Source organism: Homalodisca vitripennis, chromosome 4 (assembly GCF_021130785.1).
Source record: "Homalodisca vitripennis isolate AUS2020 chromosome 4, UT_GWSS_2.1, whole genome shotgun sequence".
NCBI classification, from domain to species: Eukaryota; Metazoa; Arthropoda; class Insecta; order Hemiptera; family Cicadellidae; genus Homalodisca; species Homalodisca vitripennis.
Genome location: NC_060210.1, coordinates 128,423,764 through 128,443,706, shown reverse-complemented (window position 1 = coordinate 128,443,706; position 19,943 = coordinate 128,423,764). Strand labels below are relative to the sequence as shown.

The following is a 19,943-nucleotide window of genomic DNA, read 5'->3' as shown; positions in this document are numbered from 1 at the left end:
AACAAATTGTTTTGAGTTTAGGTTAGTCATTAAATGAAATGCTAAATTTTTCTGGAATGGATTAACTAATGAGAAATTTAGCTGATTTTCCATGAGAAGAGAGCAAATAGATTTAAGTATAACATGCTCTCAATATGTAAAACATGTTTGTTCTAAAAGTAAACTCTCGCAGTAACTTCCCTCTAATTGCTATATGAATTCTGACAAATACCTCCAATTTCTTCTCATTGAATTGTTCACATAGTTTGAGTGCTTTAATATAACCTTCCAAAGTAGATATTCTGGTTCTTCAGGGAGTTGGTCACCTGGTGAGAACTGGCAGATACGTTGCATGGTTAGGAGGATCTGACCACAAGTAAAGGAAAACAGAAGTATTAAAATTGAAATGGTATAATTGATTATCAAATAGTTCATTTTATGTGTTATGTGCCACAGGGAGACAGGCATCTTGCTATAAATCAGGCAGTATACCTGATCTTTGGATCTTTCTCTTTTGAAGATACTTACATGCCTGTTAGTTACCAACATGAGGTGATATCCTTAACACCTCCCCTACACCTAACAGCTGAACTAGCCTTATGGTTCGCGTGAACAGTCCAATTCCTGTCTTTGACACACAATCTGGCAGCTGTTGCCAGTTCTTGTAAAGGATTAATTGCTTGGTAACATAATGCACAAGCTCCCTATGTCTTGGGGGGTTTTTCACACTTAAGGAAGAGTATAGTTTAAATCATTTTTATAAAATGCCAAATATCCTAAATCTTTTCATTACATTAAAACTTGCACACACGTGTAGTAGTAAAAACTCAATTATACAGTACCAAGCTTATATGAGAAACTTTAAACAATTCCTCACCACAATGAGAATCAACATTATTAGAAAATGCCCACTGATGTAAAGGAACACTTGTCAAAAATATTAATATTTTTGTTTATCAAAATATATATTATAAAATATTTAATGAACAAACAAACCTTAGTTATCAAAATTTTAATAATATATCTAAATATTATGGAATGCTTTCTTTGTTAAGTCATACACATTTAAAAACAGGAATTAAGTACATATTTGCTTTTTCTTTTAAGCATCAAACGTGCTCAGTCTCAGTTCCCCATTAATTATACAAAAATATTAAACCAATAAATAATATTTAGGAATAATAAAACAAAATCAGTTTACAAAAAACTATTTACTAAATCACCGACATACATACAAGACCACACACTTCATACAAACTGAGGGTTTATATCGACAGATATAATGACAACAAAATAAATACAAAATGTTTGGAGATGTGTTATTATACCTGTCGAGTCACAGTCTTCATACAAAATAAATAACAAAACATAACTAATATATTCATCTACAGTTTCGAGTCTATTTATCTGTACAAAATGACTTAAAAAAGAGAGAGGGGGGAAATGATGATAAATGTTTCATCTTATAAAACATTACATACAGTCGGGATGAAATACTGTAAACCAATTTCACACAATTCCGCTGTTAGACAAAGGAACACAGTTTAAATGTCAAAATTACACTAATCGTATGTGCAGTCTTCAAAGCTCATCCTTGACATCGTCTTCATCTCCGCCCGCTGGAGGTGGTGCTCCACCCGCTCCCTGGTACAGTTTGGCGATGATGGGCTGTACAATGTCTTCTAGCTCCTTCTTCTGTTTCCTGTAATTTTCTGCTTCTGAATCCTGGTTATCTTCTAACCACTTTATCTTCTCATCAATTGCTTCTTCCATTTTTGCCTTGTCACTTTCACTAACCTGTAACCAATACATTTTTAAATGTTATTAGATAGTGTAAATAGAGTACATATACTTTTAAAATTAATTGTTTGAAAGGACACTATGTAACTTCATATATTATATATATTGGCAACTTACAGAAAAATGTCACATGGTTTTAATTAATTGGTTTACTAATTAGTTTATTCTGTGTCAGTTTCCATTTAGGCTACACATAAAACCAAAGTACATGTTAAGAATTTATTTTTACATCAATTTTGAATGTTTTTTACCTAAATTATGAGTTTTTACTTGGGCCACGAAAAACGTGTTCAAAAGTTAAGACAGAACAGTCTGCACCTTGATATATTTTCTTAAAGATATTGCACATTATTTTTGCTGTGCAGTTTTACCACAATACTCGCTTACAAATCACCGACATTGATTGCAATAATTGAGAACTGACAAAATACAATTGATTCACAATTCTGATGGCTATTAAGATCATAGTTATTGCTACCATTACTAGTTGAAAAAAAACTCGAAACCTTTTTAGTACTAGCACATACTTTATATTTTGATACTTATAAATATTTTATTTGTCAAAATGATGTCCAGTTATTTACTTTATAAATAGTTAGGCCAAATGCAAACTTTTCTCTTCTCTATTATATTAGATATGTATTCATTAAATAGAGCCATAAGCAATGCAACTTTCACAGTTCACTTTAAAAATTTACAAGCAGACATAATAAAAATTACTATTTTGCCCATTAAGTTCATCTGTTTCTGATATCCAATTCAGAAGTAGTAACTCACCTTGGCACCTAGCTTTTCTTTGTCACCGAGCTGGTTCTTGAGAGAATATGCATAAGACTCTAGTTCGTTCCTTGCTTCAACTCTTTCTTTCAGTTTTTTGTCATCATCTGCAAACTTCTCAGCATCCTTGATCATCCTCTCAATGTCATCAGGTGTGAGCCTGTTCTGATCATTAGTGATGACAATCTTTTCCCGGTTTCCAGTTCCTTTGTCTTCAGCAGACACCTGAACAAACAGTCGATATCTATGTTAAGTTTATAAAATAAAAAGAGGTTTGTTTTTTTAGAAACAAATCGAATGTGACAGGAAGATTATTTCCAATTTGTATCTTAGACATCACATTATCAGCAAGCCAGCAGAAGTAGACCTGAGTATATAAGCATGGATGTTGACCAACCAGACCCTCTAAGGATTACTAGCACTAACTGACTAACAAGATTTACAAAACAATGTTACAATTATGTTTAGAAAACCATCAAATGATCTTGGATAACATTGGGAATAACCCAGCCTATTCACCTGGCATATCAACAATAAATTAGTACTTTGATTCTTTGTTACACAAATATATATTTAATTCCTTTGTAATCTAGGATACCACAGGCATATTTTAACTGGTTTGCAAGAGTTTACTGAACTTAAAAATTTAAAATAATAATTTAACATTTTAAATTTTTGTTTGGAATTGGAAAACTGATTATATATTATAAAAATTGTACGTGAAATTGGAATCGAAGTTTTTCACTAATTTTTTCCATATAAATCAAAATATCCCAGGGATGCAAAATTTATCTGGGAATAAAAAAGTACTAGAGTATAAAATTTAAAATAAAAATATAGTAGAGTATTATTTCAAATTTAAACTTTACCTGAAGAATACCGTTGGCGTCAATTTCAAAGGTAACTTCAATCTGGGGCACTCCTCTGGGGGCAGGAGGGATTCCAGTCAGATCGAACTTTCCTAGTAAATGGTTATCTTTTGTCATGGGCCGTTCTCCCTCATAAACCTGCAACAAACATTTATTTAGAAGATTTCAATAAAGGTAATAAAAAATCTACAACCAATGACATGGAATGCTATGTATAAATTCGCTAGCATTGAAGGAAACTTCCGTGTTACAAGAAGTATTGTAAAATTATAACACAACAATTTTTAACAAGTGTCTTTTCTGGAATAACCCGTAATAGGAAGATGTTTTGTTAATGCATCCCACTTGTTACGTTTAGCCTTCTATCAAAATGAGCTACTGGTTGCAACGATATGGCTTATCTCTATTATTTTCCTGCTAAATGTACATTTTCTCAGCATATGTGGTTTCTATAAAATGTTGTCAGTTTGAAAACAAACTATTAATAAAATTATATTAAAAATCTCAGTGAATAAAAAAAATACACAACAAATCTGATTCATTACAGATATATACATGGAGAATTCTGATCCGAAAAGCGAAAACTTAACAAGCACATGTTTATATCTTCAATTGGGCATTGTTGCCATTTTTCACTGCTATCAACATTATAATTCTGTCAAAGTGAAGAGTTAGCAATAGTACCAACCTGAATAGTGACTGTGTGTTGGTTGTCTGAAGCTGTCGAGAAGATCTGAGATTTCTTAGTTGGGATGACGGTGTTCCTGGGGATGAGCTTGGTCATAACTCCACCCACAGTTTCGATACCCATGGTGAGAGGGTTGACATCCAAGAGTACAATGGCATCTGTGTCCTGTTCTCCTGACAGTACTCCTGCCTGCACTGCCGCTCCATACGCCACCTACAAAAGCATTGCTGTTAACTTCAGTTCTAATACAAAAACTTATTTGTATACAGCATTTACACACTTCTGATTTAATTACAGCATAAAATAATTTTTCTAAGTACTTTTGAACTTTCAATTTTAGAATTAATTAGTTATTTCAATCATGAGCAGATTTTCTATGAATGCAATTCACATGTGGGAAATAGCTCCAACCAAAATCTCCAAACTAAACCAGAAGATAGCACACTATACAGCCCACAGGCTATGCCACACATTACAGAAATTTACATATCTTTTCATTACTATTGCTAGTACATTGTTGTTCTATACTAGTGTGTCCCACCTGTGTTTTATATTATTTCAAATATTGTATCAGTGGTGGTTGTTCGCATTAAAAAGTAAATAATGAAGGGTGTATCTTTTATGTATCACATATTACTTTAGTAACTTTAAACCAATACATTTAAGGTTGATACCCAATACTAGTTTCTTATAACTGTTACATATCTAACTAGATGGATTTCTGTGTTCATGAAATAAAAACTAGAAAAGTGATTATTAAATAAATAGGTACAATGTATAACTTAATAGATTATTTAAATTTTTTGTACAATATAATATTGATATCAGCTGAGGGTGACAGATAATATAGTTCCCATGGTCACAATACTCTGTTGTATATTTGTGTGCATTCCCCTTTACCAGCAATTTTTGCTTATATGTTAGCTAGAAACTGACAGCTAAAGTACATAATGTTAAAACCCTTTTGACTCTCACATGATAATAGGAACCATGAACATTCATAACGTATAATAGTATATTACCTTTACCTGGGGTAAAGGTTTTTAATAAACCTATTTATTCATTATTAGAAAACTTACGGCTTCATCAGGGTTAATTCCTCTTGAGGGTTCTTTTCCATTGAAAAATTCCTTCACCAACTGTTGGACTTTGGGGATTCGTGTGCTACCACCAACCAAAACAATTTCATCGACATCCTTTTTGTTCATGTCCGCATCTTCCAAAACTTTCTGTACAGGCTTCATGGTTGATCTGAACAAATCCTATAAAAAACAACACTTTTGTAAACTAATAATTCCATATGGGACAGGTCTAATAACTAAATTGAACAAGAATTATATAAACTCAAAATATATATTTAAAATAATTTTTATCAAAATATTCACCATGCAAATAAAATAATATTTGTAAAGTTAAGTTAAATTCCAAAAAAAGAAAGTTCCACAGAAAGAACAATTATTTGTATTCTGCTTTCAATTAAAAACAATTTAGTCAGATAATTAAACGATTTAAATAATTTTAACTATGGTATAGTTATTAGAACAAGAATAAGAATAAGAGCTTACCATGTTCAGTTCTTCAAACTTGGCTCTGGTCAGAGTCTCAGAGAAATCATCACCCTCAAAGAAGCTTTCAATCTCAATCCTGACTTGATGGCTGGATGAAAGGGCACGTTTGGCCTTCTCAACCTCTCGTCTCAGTTTCTGCACAGCTCTGTTATCTTTTCTGATATCCTTGCCCTTCTTCTTCTTGTACAACTTAATGAAGTGATCCATGACCCTCTGATCAAAGTCTTCTCCACCCAAATGAGTGTCTCCATTAGTAGATACCACCTATGAAAACATGAAAATAATAATATAAGATATTTCACATTCAATCTTCCAAGAGTAATAGAATTAAAATGCACTTGGTGCAATAAATTGCGCAAAAACGCCACTTTCTTAGATTAGGTACTTTTTAACAATTTCAAAATTATTTTGGATGTGATGTATGATAAATATACAAAGCCATACACCATTTTACAAGTAATTAATGAATTATTAGGTTCAACTCACTAGTGCTAGTATACATGGATAAATTTAATAAAATTTTATGGAAATACAAATTAAATACATTCTGTTAAGAGTAACAGTTATAAGTAATTAAATTAATGTTTAATTTACTGTACTCAATCAAATAATTTTGGTTAGAATGGTCAGAAAAATAGTTTCTTCCTGTCATTAATTTTGTGTTATCTAGATCTTGAAATAGTAATGTAGATTTTGTAATATAGTATTTCCATATATATTTATATATGGAAAGAACAGTGATTAATTGATTCTTTTAACAACGAAGCACATTACACATCCATGGTTTGCTTTGAACAAAATGTAATCATTAAGTCAACTTGTTTTAAAAAGTTAGTTAACCCTCCACTCACTACGTCAATGTGTTTTGGATTTATTAACCGACTACTAACTTATCCCATTATTTAATGTTTTCAAAGCTTGTAACAAGTGTAAATGCAATATAAAGAAATGTCCTTTCCTTTTATACTATTTGGAATAATCTGGGTTATTTGTATTTTTTTCGTGCCAAGATGTTATCAAGATTAATTTAAATTATCCAGGATTCAAACTATGAGCATAAGTAAAAGTAAGGAAAAGAAATTTTTGTTTTGAATCTACAATATTTATACTATCATAATATGAATTTATATCATACCTGATTAAATAAAATTATCAATTTTAAAACAAAAATGTGGTTAAAAATTATAAAGTAGAGTACTTTATCGTATAATTTTTCTATATGTCCTAAAAATGTGTTTATAAATAAAAGCACCACAATAAACAAAATTATTATCTTACAATTAAGAATTGAAATGTTCAATATTTTAAGCTTTTCCCTTAAAGCATGAAGCACAGTTAGAAAATGCTCTATATTTAATAGAGGTAAAAGTGGGTCATGTCTAGAAGGGTTAATTTACTATAGTTCTTAGTGGGAATACTTGCCTCAAATACACCATTATCGATGGTTAGGAGAGACACATCGAAAGTACCACCACCCAGATCAAAGACCAACACATTCTTCTCTCCCTCCCTCTTGTCCAAGCCATACGCAATAGCAGCGGCCGTGGGCTCGTTGATGATCCTCATAACGACCAGGCCGGAGATAGTTCCCGCGTCCTTGGTAGCCTGTCTCTGGGCATCATTGAAGTAGGCAGGTACAGTTACAACAGCATGTGTTACCTGAGAACAATAAGTAAGTAATCAAGGATCTGTAATCAAATAGGTTATGTACACATAACTCTTCATAGGAGTAGTGATCAATTTAAGTAATAATCAATTTAAGTATTAAAATAATAATTCTTTTAATATAAATTTAGTTAATTTGTAAACTATAATAATGAACAGCTTAGAAAATTCAGACATAATATGTTAAACATATTATGTTCAAAGTGTAACTATAAATGTTATGCACTAAAGTTTTAAAGTCATTTAGTATTATACCTTCTTTCCCAAGTAGGCTTCAGCAGTCTCCTTCATCTTGCCAAGAACCATAGCTGAAATTTCTTCAGGAGCGAAGACTTTAGTGCCCTGTGCTGTTGCAACCTGAATGTGTGGCTTGCTGTTTTTCTCTATCACCTGAAATCAAATCAGAGATGTTCAACATTTCTACTTAAGATTGAAGCATTGGGAATATGTTTTAAATGTTTTACCATCTTTGTTGTGGTAACACATGTTTATATATGTTTAACGACATTTTGAATTCATAGGTAAGTAAAAAAGGCATATACAATATACACTATTAGAATTTTGTGACATGAACACACAACCAGAATCTCAGTGGGGAAGGGGTTACACAAATTTATAAGCGATATTGTTAGGAGAGAATAAGTTCATTATTAAATTACTGAACGAAATAATAGAAAATTGGCAAGATATTTCCTCATAGGCCAAACTTTGAGAATTAAGTTTGTTTTATGTTATTTTTTATTGAGAAATAATTAAAAGTAAATCATCCAATCACAAAAAGCACTTTTCACCACACTGATGCCCAAATAACTTTTGAAATGTTATGCAAAATTTAACAAAGAATATATTGAGTCTCTTTAAGCTCTTAAAGATTTGATTTGGTTTTGTGATTTTTTTTACTGCCACAAAACAAACATTTCTAAAATTAATAGCATGTATGTTAAAACTAATGAGGTATTTATAAAATATGAGGTTATATGACCTAAGAAATCCTCCTTATTCAATAAGAATTCACCTTAAAAGGGAAAAACTTGATGTCCTGCTGCACAGTTGCATCACTCCAGTCTCTGCCAATCAATCTCTTGGCATCAAAGACAGTATTTTCTGGATTTGTTGTCAACTGGTTCTTGGCAGCATCTCCAATCAAACGCTCCCCCTCATTTGTAAAAGCTACATATGAAGGCGTGATTCGGTTTCCCTGGTCATTGGCGATAATTTCAACCCTTCCATTCTTGTACACACCAACACTGTAACAAAACAATTCACTATAGACTATGCTTGTTATAAGTCAAATTTATATTTTTTACACCTATTACAAAAAGTTTAACACAGACAAAGAAAGAGCAAAATGTGTACCTCTAGATAATGTTTTTAATATATGGAAAAAGGGTATTGCACTAGTAAATGTTAATCTACTTTTTGTTTTCAAGATATTTAGGAAAGGCTTCTCAAAGGTGAGTTGTAAAAAATGTTTTACTTTCAACACTCATCCTAATTCTACATACATGCATGCAAATACCTATTTGAAGAAAAATAATTCTAAATTAAATATACCTCAAATTGAACAGTCAGTTTTCTTGTAGTTTAAAGATTGAGATAATTTGTTTCAGAAATTGTGGAAATGTGACACTTTTACTTTTATGTAATATTGGTAGTTACTTTGGTATCTATGAAGTAATAAAAATATTCTTAATATTAATTACAGCTAAGATACTCAACCTATTAGTGTATGGGGTTAACTTTGTTTGGGTTTAAAAATTATTGAGCTTAAATAAAGTTTTTTCTCACCATGAGTATGTTGTTCCAAGATCTATTCCTACAACAGTACCAACATCTTTATTCTTTTCATCTGTAGCTCCTCTACAAGCAGATATAAAAACTATTCCAAGAAAAATAAGGGATGAGTGTCCCATTTTTTTCATCTGAAACACAAGAAAATACAATTGTAGTGTATTAAAACTCAAGATAGGCACATTACTATTAATTTAAAAAAATAAATATTAATATTAAGACACATCTTACTAGGCTAGGCTAATTCTTTTCTATTGAAATAAATTTGGTTGGTCTATCGATAGGGCAGTTGACTCTCATGTAGATCCGACAGTCATTTAGTTGAGTTACGAGTGTTTGAACCTATTCACTTGCTGTGAACACATTCACGTTCTTTTTTCAGTATCTAGTTAGTGTAAATTATATTACATTAAATATTATCCAAAGCACCAATATTGTACTGTTGATAAATTCACAAGAAAAATTTCAGATAAGCCTACAAATGTATAAAATTTATCTAAATGTCAGGAGACTATAGATTTGTTAAAAATCGTTAGAATCAACGCATTCAGATAATCTTTATTTCAATTGTTGTTACATTGTGTCCATTTCTTTTCATTATGTACATATAAAATTGTGGGTATCAATTTACAATAATGTGACCATGGAAAGGTATGTTCATTTTTTTTCCTGAAAACTACAATTTTTCCCGAAAACAATAGTGAAGAAAAAATTCGTCGGCAACGAAAATCAATGGAGTTACGATTTTTTTAAATCCTCTGAAAACTCTGTTTTTGACAGTACCTCTGGCAATTTTACTGAAATGATGCTGACTAGTACGTTAATCCTGTCAACGATGCCTGCCCGCTGCGCAGTGCTGCGCACTGCTTGCTCTTTTAGAAAAAAAATTAACTCGAGCTTGCAAAAGTCGAATCCCAGATCTCGTGATGCCTCTGATCCTTAACCCTCCAAGTGTTGTTCGACAAAATTTTGTCGGTTATTTTCCATCCTTAACGCAATAATGCCCGAAAGGCATCAATATAATACAATAATATACTTTCCCCCAGTTTATATGCACCTGTGATAATAATACTTGGCTATAAATGCCCAACCCATGAAAAAAAGTCCATTTTTCATGGTCACGCTATTGTAAATAAATACCAAATTGTGTTCCAATAGCTAACTTACTACAGTAATAATAATAATAAAAAAAAAAAATAACTGTAAACCTAAACAATACTACAGTACAACTCTGTTTATTTAGATCACATATGCAAAAACTAAGATTTAACAATGTACAGTTAAGAAAAATCTTTTAGGCTAGACTTGTTCAAAGTTTAAAATGATGCTTGTGAAGTGCTAAAACCAGTACCATAAGACAGATCTATAAACTGTGTTATTGTTTATTGGATAATTATTAAGTTAACGGCCGGAACAACAAAATTATGAGTTTCGCGAAATTTAACTATTGCTATCGTCCTCGAACAAAACAATATAAGGTTTCAATGGGCCAAAATGAAAAATAACGAAGTTATAGAACATAAAAAGTGGAACTACTTTTCTTGCTTGGAGTAATATTTAATTGTTCTATGGGTGTCGCATGTGTCCTCCTATCTGTAGCTCTGTAGCCGTTGACATCAGACGTTATGCCGTCCTTGGATATACAATAACAATAATGCTAAATCAGGGGAATTTAATCAGTCTGACAAAAGTACATCCAGCCATCAGAGCGTGCTACGACAGCACCTCTGGCATCACTGATGGCAATATATGGGAAAAAACCTCGAGCTAGCACCTATCAGTAAAAAATTAAATTCTAAATGGTTAGATCTCAAATGCCACAACTGCTTCATAGGAAACACAACTTTATAAAACAAACAAATATTGTAAATTCACCTAACCGTAACTTTCTACTACCTTACAAGAAAAGTAGTTTCACTTGTAATATCCTAAAATTCATTATTTGTCATTTTTATACCATGAAACCTTGTACTGTTTTGTTCAGTAGGATGATAGAAATAGGTTTCATAATGTCAATCTTGTTTCCAGTGTGGATAAAAATAAATTTGAAAATAATGCTTACAAATTAAAGTTAACTTTCAACAAACCAATAAATACAGTAAAAAAACAAATGTAATAAATGAGCAAAATTTACCTAACTATAACTCTGTATGCACGTACTATGTACTTACGCACCACATAAAAATAGCATTTATAAAAAAAAAAATAACACAATTACACAACAAACTTAAACTCTCACTTCGAAAAAACACAACACAATGACCAATTATTAACCCTTCCCATACCGTAGATAAATATATCAGCGTGGTAAACTGTAACCAAAACGCCAAACACGAGTATATCCGATATTACACACTGTGTCTCTTAGTGTTTTAATAGACCTTCAAAATGGCAGGTGCACGCTCTGTGCCGTTTGCTGTTGGTAAGGAGGTATTTATAGAGAACTTCATTCCGCAATGGGGGAGGGGGTTCTCTTTGTCTAGCACTGTCCAATAACCAAATATATCCGTTGTCTAGCCCAGATGGTAGACCTTATCTTGTAATAACTAATAGTTTATATAATTTATAAGATTAAAGTCACAGTATGGTAACTGTTTTAGTTTTCTATCAATAAATAATATGCTAATTTTAACTCAAATTTACCGTTTTAATTTCCCCCCCGTTTATCTCATATAAAATAATAAAAAATTAGCTTTGATCTGAAAAAAAAAACAAAAAACAATTGTTTATATATGTCTTGGTGTTAAGGAAATCAATGGATTTATTAGCAACATGAGAAGGGTTAAAAAAGAATAAATGAATTTCCTAATATCTTAACTGCTCATGTAAATAACTTTCAAAATTAATTAACTGTACTAGAGTTAACACACCACGATTGTGTAACGCCATCGAAGAGGCAGAGCACGAAATGATTGATCTTACTAAACCAAGCTGTTCTGACCACAGAACACTTAGATAAGCTATCAGGACCACATAACTCTGAAACTCATAGCTGACAAGAAGCACAGGTACACAATATGAGCACAAATTTACATTTACAGTATTAAAAAGCCAAAGTTAATTGTAATTTCCATCCCCTAAAACCATACATAATTTTTGTTCATGAGCACAATTTTGATTAATTATTTCTACCGTCAACCCCATGACACCACCTACTGTATTAAAGATGAATTTGATTCTACTTTTCAATTTTTTTAAGAACAAGCTAAAAGATCTGGGAGATCTGTTTCTAGAAACTGCTTTTTTATCTTGTCAGAGTGACATTTTTATTTAGCTTACTGGTAACAAGCATAATATGTAATTAATTTTGGCCGTGATATAATATTAAAAGTTAATGGTGGGATATATTTGACTAGAATTGAGTATATCTGTAGCATTCAGGGAGAAACTCATTGTAAGAAACAGTTTGTAACACTAAGTTAGCCTATATATTTTATATTTTTATATTCACAACTAAATTTTCTCTAAGTTAAGTTGGCTACTTTAGACATTGAAAAATCTTATATTTTTATATAATGCAGATACTTTTTTGTAATATATATATAAAATAATAAAAATATATAATTTTTATTAACTTATATAATTTTTAGGTATTTATTTACATTAGCGTGACCATGGAAAATGGACTTTTTTTCATGGGTTGGGCATTTATAGCCAAGTATTATTATCACAGGTGCATATGAACTGGGGGGAAAGTATATTATTGTATTATATTGATGCCTTTCGGACATTATTGCGTTAAGGAGCAGGGGCATCACGTGATCTGGGATTCAACTTTTGCAAGCTCGAGTTAATTTTTTTTCTAAAAGAGCAAGCATTGCACAGCACTGCGCAGCGGGCAGGCATCGTTGACAGGATTAACGTATTAGTCAGACTCGTCTTTACAAATTGCTTCCACGTGAGATACCAAACATCCAACACAAAGGTGTGCCATTACCACTACTGAACTAGGAGGTTAAGAATAGACGTGGAGGAACAACGGTAGTTCAAAATGGCGTCCCTTCTTTATTTGACCAAGTAATACCAAACTGTCAAATATGGATAGTGTTGTTGAGGTACACGATAATTTCATTGATTTTATGCACTGGTAAGATACAAGATGGGTAGTTATTATCATACCATGAAAGATTTTTGACAAATTTATACAAGAAACAAACCAAAAGTTAATTATAACATAATTTATTATACGAACATAACATAGGCCCTACTTTTTCATTAAAATGTGTTTGGTACGATTATTTTATATGAAAGTACAATAATTTCTCGTTGTTGATATGATAATCGGTTTTTAAAATCTGGCTATACTGAGTTTGAGCAGTCGCGGAGTTATAGGAAACTGTCAAAAACTGAGTTTTCAGAGGATTTAAAAAAAATTGTAGCTCCTTTGATTTTCGTTGCCGACGAATTTTTTTTCAATATTGTTTTCAGGAAAAAAAAATTAACATACCTTTCCATGGTCACGTTAATGTAAATTGATACCAATTTTTATTTCAAAACTAGGTTATTCACTGATTTGTAACAAAAACCAATATATGTAACCCTTTATACATATAAGATTTCTTTATGATATTTATAAAGGGACCTTGGCAAACCATTAAAAAACATTCAGTGCACACTATAATTTCTACAATTTGTGATACAAGATAAAGAAATTATTTTATAATGTAAATTTGACTGAAAATCTTCAAAGAAATGAGGATATATCCTTTTCATACTATAACAGCAAATATCTATAAGTTTAGGAAGCCAAGTTAAATATTTTTAAATAACTGAAGATTTAACTGTTGCATTCATCACACTAAAACATTAATGCTGAAGAATTAATAGTCTACATTCAACATTTTGAACATGGTTGAGTGTCTTAAGCATTTGATAGATAAATTTAAATTTTGAATAGCTGGACTCTTGCCTAAGCTATGTATGATATATTTTGTGTGCTCACAAACTTTTGTTACCTTTTGTTAGGGCTTTAAGGAGTCTGACCAATTCTAAAATATGGATTAAAACTAAGGTATAATGTTGTTGAGTTAAATATAGGGCTAATCTACTTTTTTAATTCACAGGAATAACAATTTAAATTTAATAACATAACATTAAATCTGATCTTTTGCTACTGAAAATAGGCATACATTTAAATGAATTCAAGTTCATAGGACTAACTTAGAACTTTTCAAAACTAAGGTTGTGTGAACTAGCAGAGGTTTTAATTAAAAATATTAAATGGCTAGCTATGAAAGAGAGCTGTAAATCAGTGAAAATGTATTAAAATATTTGGAAATTGGTATTAATAGGACACAGCTAGTCTGAGACTAAAATAAAAACTATGACATGGCACGAGGCACAATACCGGTCTCTTAACCTGACCAAATAATAAATGTACGTTAAAAGATGCCAAAATACCTTTAAAGATGAACTCCTATGTGTTGAATAAGAAGAATATAATACGTGCTAGTAAAACTTTCTAACGAGAGAACTCAGACTAACTCCAATACCTAGACTTCTGACACTGACACCAAATTTCAAGATAGTGATGTTTCACAGACAACGGGACTTCTAGTTCCTAGTTCCACATCACTCAATCTATAGATTCGTGTGCGTTTGCCATTGGCTCAGTTCTAGAAGGAAGAAGAAGAAGCCCGAAACTAAAATTTCATTGGTCAAACTTCTTACTTGTCTTCGTGTGATTGGAGAATAACAATCTAGAGCATTCTACCTCATTCCTTTCTACCACGAACAGTTCTGATATGCCTCCATAATTAAATGGCTAGATAACAAAAATGTATCTAACGGTCTATGAGATGAACTCCAATAACAAAATTTATTATGCTTAAAACGTTCTCTCTGCGCCACAATTTAAAAACCAGAAATACTAACTATAAATTTAATACGCTAAATAAAACTATTAAACATGTATTAACATGAATAAAATCTGACCATAATATGCAATTTGTAAATTTAATTCATCAAAATAAGGTTATTATTAACAGATTAAAAAATGTGCAGCCTACTTAACATTTTATCTTAAAGAACTGTTATTACTACACAAAATATCTGCCATATAATCCTTGTATGGATGTGAGGTTTATTTCTTTTGTAAATTCAAATTTGTGATTAAACTGAAAGATATATTAAACAATATATATATATATATATATATATATATATATATATATATATATATATATATATATATATATATATATTTCCAATTTTTAAAGTGTATAGCTGACTCAATAAACAGGTTATAGATTAAAGTTAAATAACAAAATATACAACTAAAAATATTGTCATCAAAAACATAGCTAATAGTAAAAAAAAACACATACAATAAGTAAATAAATTTGTAACAAATATCATTAACATTGTATGGCTAACAAAAAGAAAATAACAGGAAAACTATTTGAATCACACGTCACTGGAGATTTTTCATGTGAAATGGAACAACAGAGCATTTTTCCGAATTTTGAAGTCGTACCATTCTGCCTACACCAATGATGCATCTCAAGTACACCATCTTGCAACAAAGAACGATCACTCATAGCTCTAATCGGATAGTAAAGCTTAATATCCTCAGCAAACAGAAGGCAATGTATATTTTAAACTTGGCTGTGTTGTCTTTTGAACAGATTGAACAACAAAGAACTTAGGTGGAAACTCTGAGGCAACCTGAAGCTGCTACGAAGTCATTCAACAAGTAGCCAGCAAACTTAACCTATGCCTTCTATCGGTCAGATAGCTCTTCATTTATGACAGTAGTACCCACCGATACCACAGTCTTCAAATTTAGCAGTAAAAATCAAATGATCAACTTTGTCGAAGGCTTTGCTAAAAATTCAACAAGATGACAACCAGTTGACTTCGCTCTGAGACGGGCCTCCACTATAATACATTGTTGGGTTCGTTATAGTGAATCTCCCTGAACAGAACCCATGCTGTGTAGTGGAAATCCAGTTGGTAAATACTGCCTAATTCTATTTAGCACTAATTTAGCAAGCATACAGGTAGATTTTATCACTACAGGACTGTAATTCATTACATTCTCCCTTGAGTCTGACTTAAATATTGGTATAACAAAACTAGTTTTAAGAATTTTCAGAGACAATTATAATTTCAATTATGAAAAATTAAAAAAAAACTCCGTAACTGTGTTAGATATGGTATACACATAATTTTTAAAAAGTCTGAGGAATAATATCTATACATATGGGCTTTGGACTCGTCCAAGGTAGATAGGGCATCATAGACTTCTTTATGAGTAGTCTACAACTCAAATAAACAGATAGATGAGCTTGACAAGCATAACCTGTACTACTTAATGGTGTATAGACAGATGAAAAGAATCTGGCGTAGAAGTCACAAAATTTAGATTTAGTTGGAGTTTTGTAATCTCCTATGGTTAAACATGTGGGAATAGAGTTACCACTGTGAAGGCTCTTACAAAACTCCAGAATACTTTTGAATTTTAAGGAAGTGCATTATGTACGTGTCCAATGTACTAAGAGTAGCAAATTCTTGTTACGTCCATTGCAACGGCTTCGTATAACAGCAAACTGAAAACAAATTTTCCTGTTAGGGTTGGGTTTAGTAAGCCTTATGAAAACATTTCACACTTGAATTTTGAGTTTAGCTTCAGCTTACCTTTCTTTTAATGCAGCGTCTGGTATCTGCCGCTGTCTCAGACTTGACTCCAAGTGTGTACCTGATGAGATAAAGAGACTACCACTTCACCTATTTATAAGTGTCTCTGATGTCGAAACAATGTAAATATTTCGTTTTGGGCTACTTCGATGAGAGATCAGACTACCACTGAGAGAATGAGATTCCAGGAGTCTAGTCTATGACAGAGGCAGACAACAGACGCTGCAATAAAAGGAAGGTGAACTATAGCTAAACTCAAATTTCAATTGAATCAACCCTCTCTACCATACCTACGTTATGCCCTTGATTATAGATCCTTCCTCTATAATCAAGGGCAATGTGTAGAAAATTAGGTAAATTCTTAGTTCTTATCACCTTCGAGGAGAACCATACAGGAAACCCATCATAACTAACGCGTTTCCTCGGCTTTTTATTAATGTGCGCAGTGTGTAATCAAATAAATTTGAAATTTATTAAACAGGAATATGTAAGCCGATTACCGGTGACACCAGTTATTGCTGGTTAGTTTTTTGATACGACCTTTCGAGTTATATTTACACATTCAATTAGTTCCTTTTTTGGTAAACATACAAATAACCTGCTAAGTTTGAAAACTTCAATTTCTTAGCTGGGTAGTAGAGTAGTAAGGTTAGATGGAATATAGGCTGGAATAAAGGTTCAAAAAGGATAATCTGTTATTAATGTTACATTTAAAAAGTGCCTAAAATACAAGGTTCACGTTTGTATTACATTACTCACTGTTGATTTATACATTTTTGAGTTGATAATGTATATCACTTTACTAAGCTAGTCTGCTATTGAATTGAATGGATTTAACCAACAAGATTGGTATATTAGAATATTGACTGTCTATTGGTTTAATTGGTCCAATAACAATTTTATTTGTTTATTTACATTTAATACCTTAAGAACCCTAAATACTATTTACCCTTTGGGTTACAACTGATACTGATGTTAAAACTGCATGTACAATTTTTCTGATGATTTAAATGGTTTAATAGTAGTTAATGGGCGAATTCATCAGTATTTTGACTTATAAATGATTACAAAATATATATTACTGTTATTAAAGTACCAACAAATTACCAACTTGGAATTTCACCCTTCCACTTGAATTTACTTAAAATTCTGTTCTTTGCTTATGGGCTACTTGTATTTATTTGTAGCAAAATAGTATGGCTTTAAATAAATAATTTGTATCAACTTATTTGGACTTGTGTTTTGGGTTGTGAGAATGATTTAACTGTTATGGTAGCTGCTGTTGTAGACATTTAAAATTATAGTATGGTTTAGCTATTATATATAAAGTAGTATATTAAGCGGCCACCACCACAAGCGAATCAGGATACCAAATTATCAGTTAGAAATATCTAAAATACGAAATACAGAAACATCCTAATTCAAGTTGTTTAAAATGAACTATTGCTCATTTTAATGCATTGAATAACAATATTGTTCCAAATTAATTCATTGTAAAATCATGTTTTTTTTTTATTTGAGTAATGGCAGCAAGTACAATGGTGATGTACGTGTGTTACCTATTTGTGTCACAAGTTGTCAGACACGTTTATCCCTCAAAATAGTTAAATGTAACTCTTGTGTTGTTAGATTTTATAAGTACACTTAGCCTAGATAGTTTGTTATTCATAATTAAATACTCTTAATACCACTAGTGAATCATAACACATTTGTGAAGTTGCCTGACGATGGAATCCTCCATTCTGAAAGGTCTCACAAAATTAAATTAATATTGGAATATGTGTTATGATTCACTAGTGGTAATAAATGAAAATACTTCCAATGCTTCAAGAATCTTCATTAAATACACATTCAATTCATTTGTTTATTACATTTTATAAATACATATAACTTAGTCAAGATATATTCTTTTATTCACCATTAAGTTATTACTTTTTTTAGATATAATAAGAGAGCTGAACTATACAGTAATTTGAAGTACATGTAACGTAATTCTGTTTGATGATTTGGATTTTGATAATTTAGATAATCATGAATATCGATGATTTGATTGTAGTGGTAACCGCTTATTATACTGCAGCCAAATATATCTACTACTTATAAGTAGATATTTATTAGATATAACAAACAAGGCATCTTAATTAACTTATTTAAGTTAGTTTTACTATTTTTAGGATAAGCGTGTCGATCTGTTTGTACAGTAACACAAATAATGCATGTCCAATGTCATTTTATTTGTGACAATCACTCAAACATTACACAAACGATTTTACTTTGAATTAATTTGAACAATATTGTTATTTATATGCATTAAAATCAGTTATTAAATAACTGTAATTAGAATTTTTTTTAATTCAATAGTTTGGGCATTTCTTATCAATAACTTGGTCAAAAGTTAAAAGATCCTTAAAACTAAATTAAAATGCTAACTTAGCTTAAAATTTAAAAGTTGTCTTGTCAAATGTGAAATTTAAAAACTCTTTTACATCATAAAATGGGTTATCTATTAACCAGTTATACATAACATTCTTAAATCTAGCACTGCTGATGTGATGAACAATTGGTGGGAGCCTGTTAAAAAGCTTTATGCTCATAACATTGTAGGAAGACATAGTTTTGCTTAGCCTATAGTGAGGAAAACGAATAGTGTGACTAGACCTGGTAAAATGGTTATGTATATCAGTAGCAAGTGAGTGTTGAAATAAATTATTTTTCACATGACATAAACATACAAAGATATACAAGTTGATCACAGTCAAAATTCTCTCTCTAACAAAAAGTGGTCTACAATGGTCAGTTGAACCTGAGAAAGTTAATATCCTTAATATCTTCTTTTGTAACAATAAAACATTTAATACACCTATACAATTACCCCAATACATAATACCGTACAATAACACAGAGTGAAAAAAGCATAATAACATTGTTTTAAAAAGTTGGTGGGTACAATTTCTCTTAATCTTCTAATCAGGTACACTACTTTACAAAGTTTACTACAAACATGTTCTATATGTGAATGCCAAGATAATTTTGGGTCAATATAAAAACCTAACAATTTAACAGGTTGTACAAAGTCTACATTATTAATTACTATTGAGAAAACTATTGTTTACAGAAAAGTTTATTATTTGAGTTTTTTTCCACATTCAGTAAAAATGTATTTGCTAC

General features: G+C 31.2%; 2 protein-coding genes across 2 annotated transcripts in view; one reads left to right on the top strand and one right to left on the bottom strand.

The window, feature by feature from the left end:
* Positions 1 to 1,171: 1,171 nt before the first annotated feature.
* Positions 1,172 to 14,710, bottom strand: LOC124360143 (endoplasmic reticulum chaperone BiP). The gene is made up of 11 exons (XM_046813496.1): positions 14,538 to 14,710; positions 9,135 to 9,268; positions 8,362 to 8,593; positions 7,602 to 7,736; positions 7,104 to 7,340; positions 5,679 to 5,945; positions 5,193 to 5,375; positions 4,114 to 4,326; positions 3,426 to 3,563; positions 2,557 to 2,781; positions 1,172 to 1,776 (listed from the first exon to the last, which is right to left on the bottom strand). The coding sequence occupies exons 2-11, from the start codon at positions 9,266 to 9,268 to the stop codon at positions 1,561 to 1,563; spliced, it is 1,980 nt and encodes a 659-aa protein (XP_046669452.1). The 5' UTR covers positions 14,538 to 14,710; the 3' UTR covers positions 1,172 to 1,560.
* Positions 14,711 to 17,187: 2,477 nt separating this feature from the next.
* Positions 17,188 to 19,943, top strand: part of LOC124360142 (histone-lysine N-methyltransferase SMYD3) — a 33,534-nt gene continuing 30,778 nt past the window's right edge. Inside the window, 1 exon segment of the mRNA XM_046813494.1 lies at positions 17,188 to 17,296. Coding sequence (XP_046669450.1) covers positions 17,212 to 17,296 — 85 coding nt within the window. The 5' untranslated portion in view covers positions 17,188 to 17,211.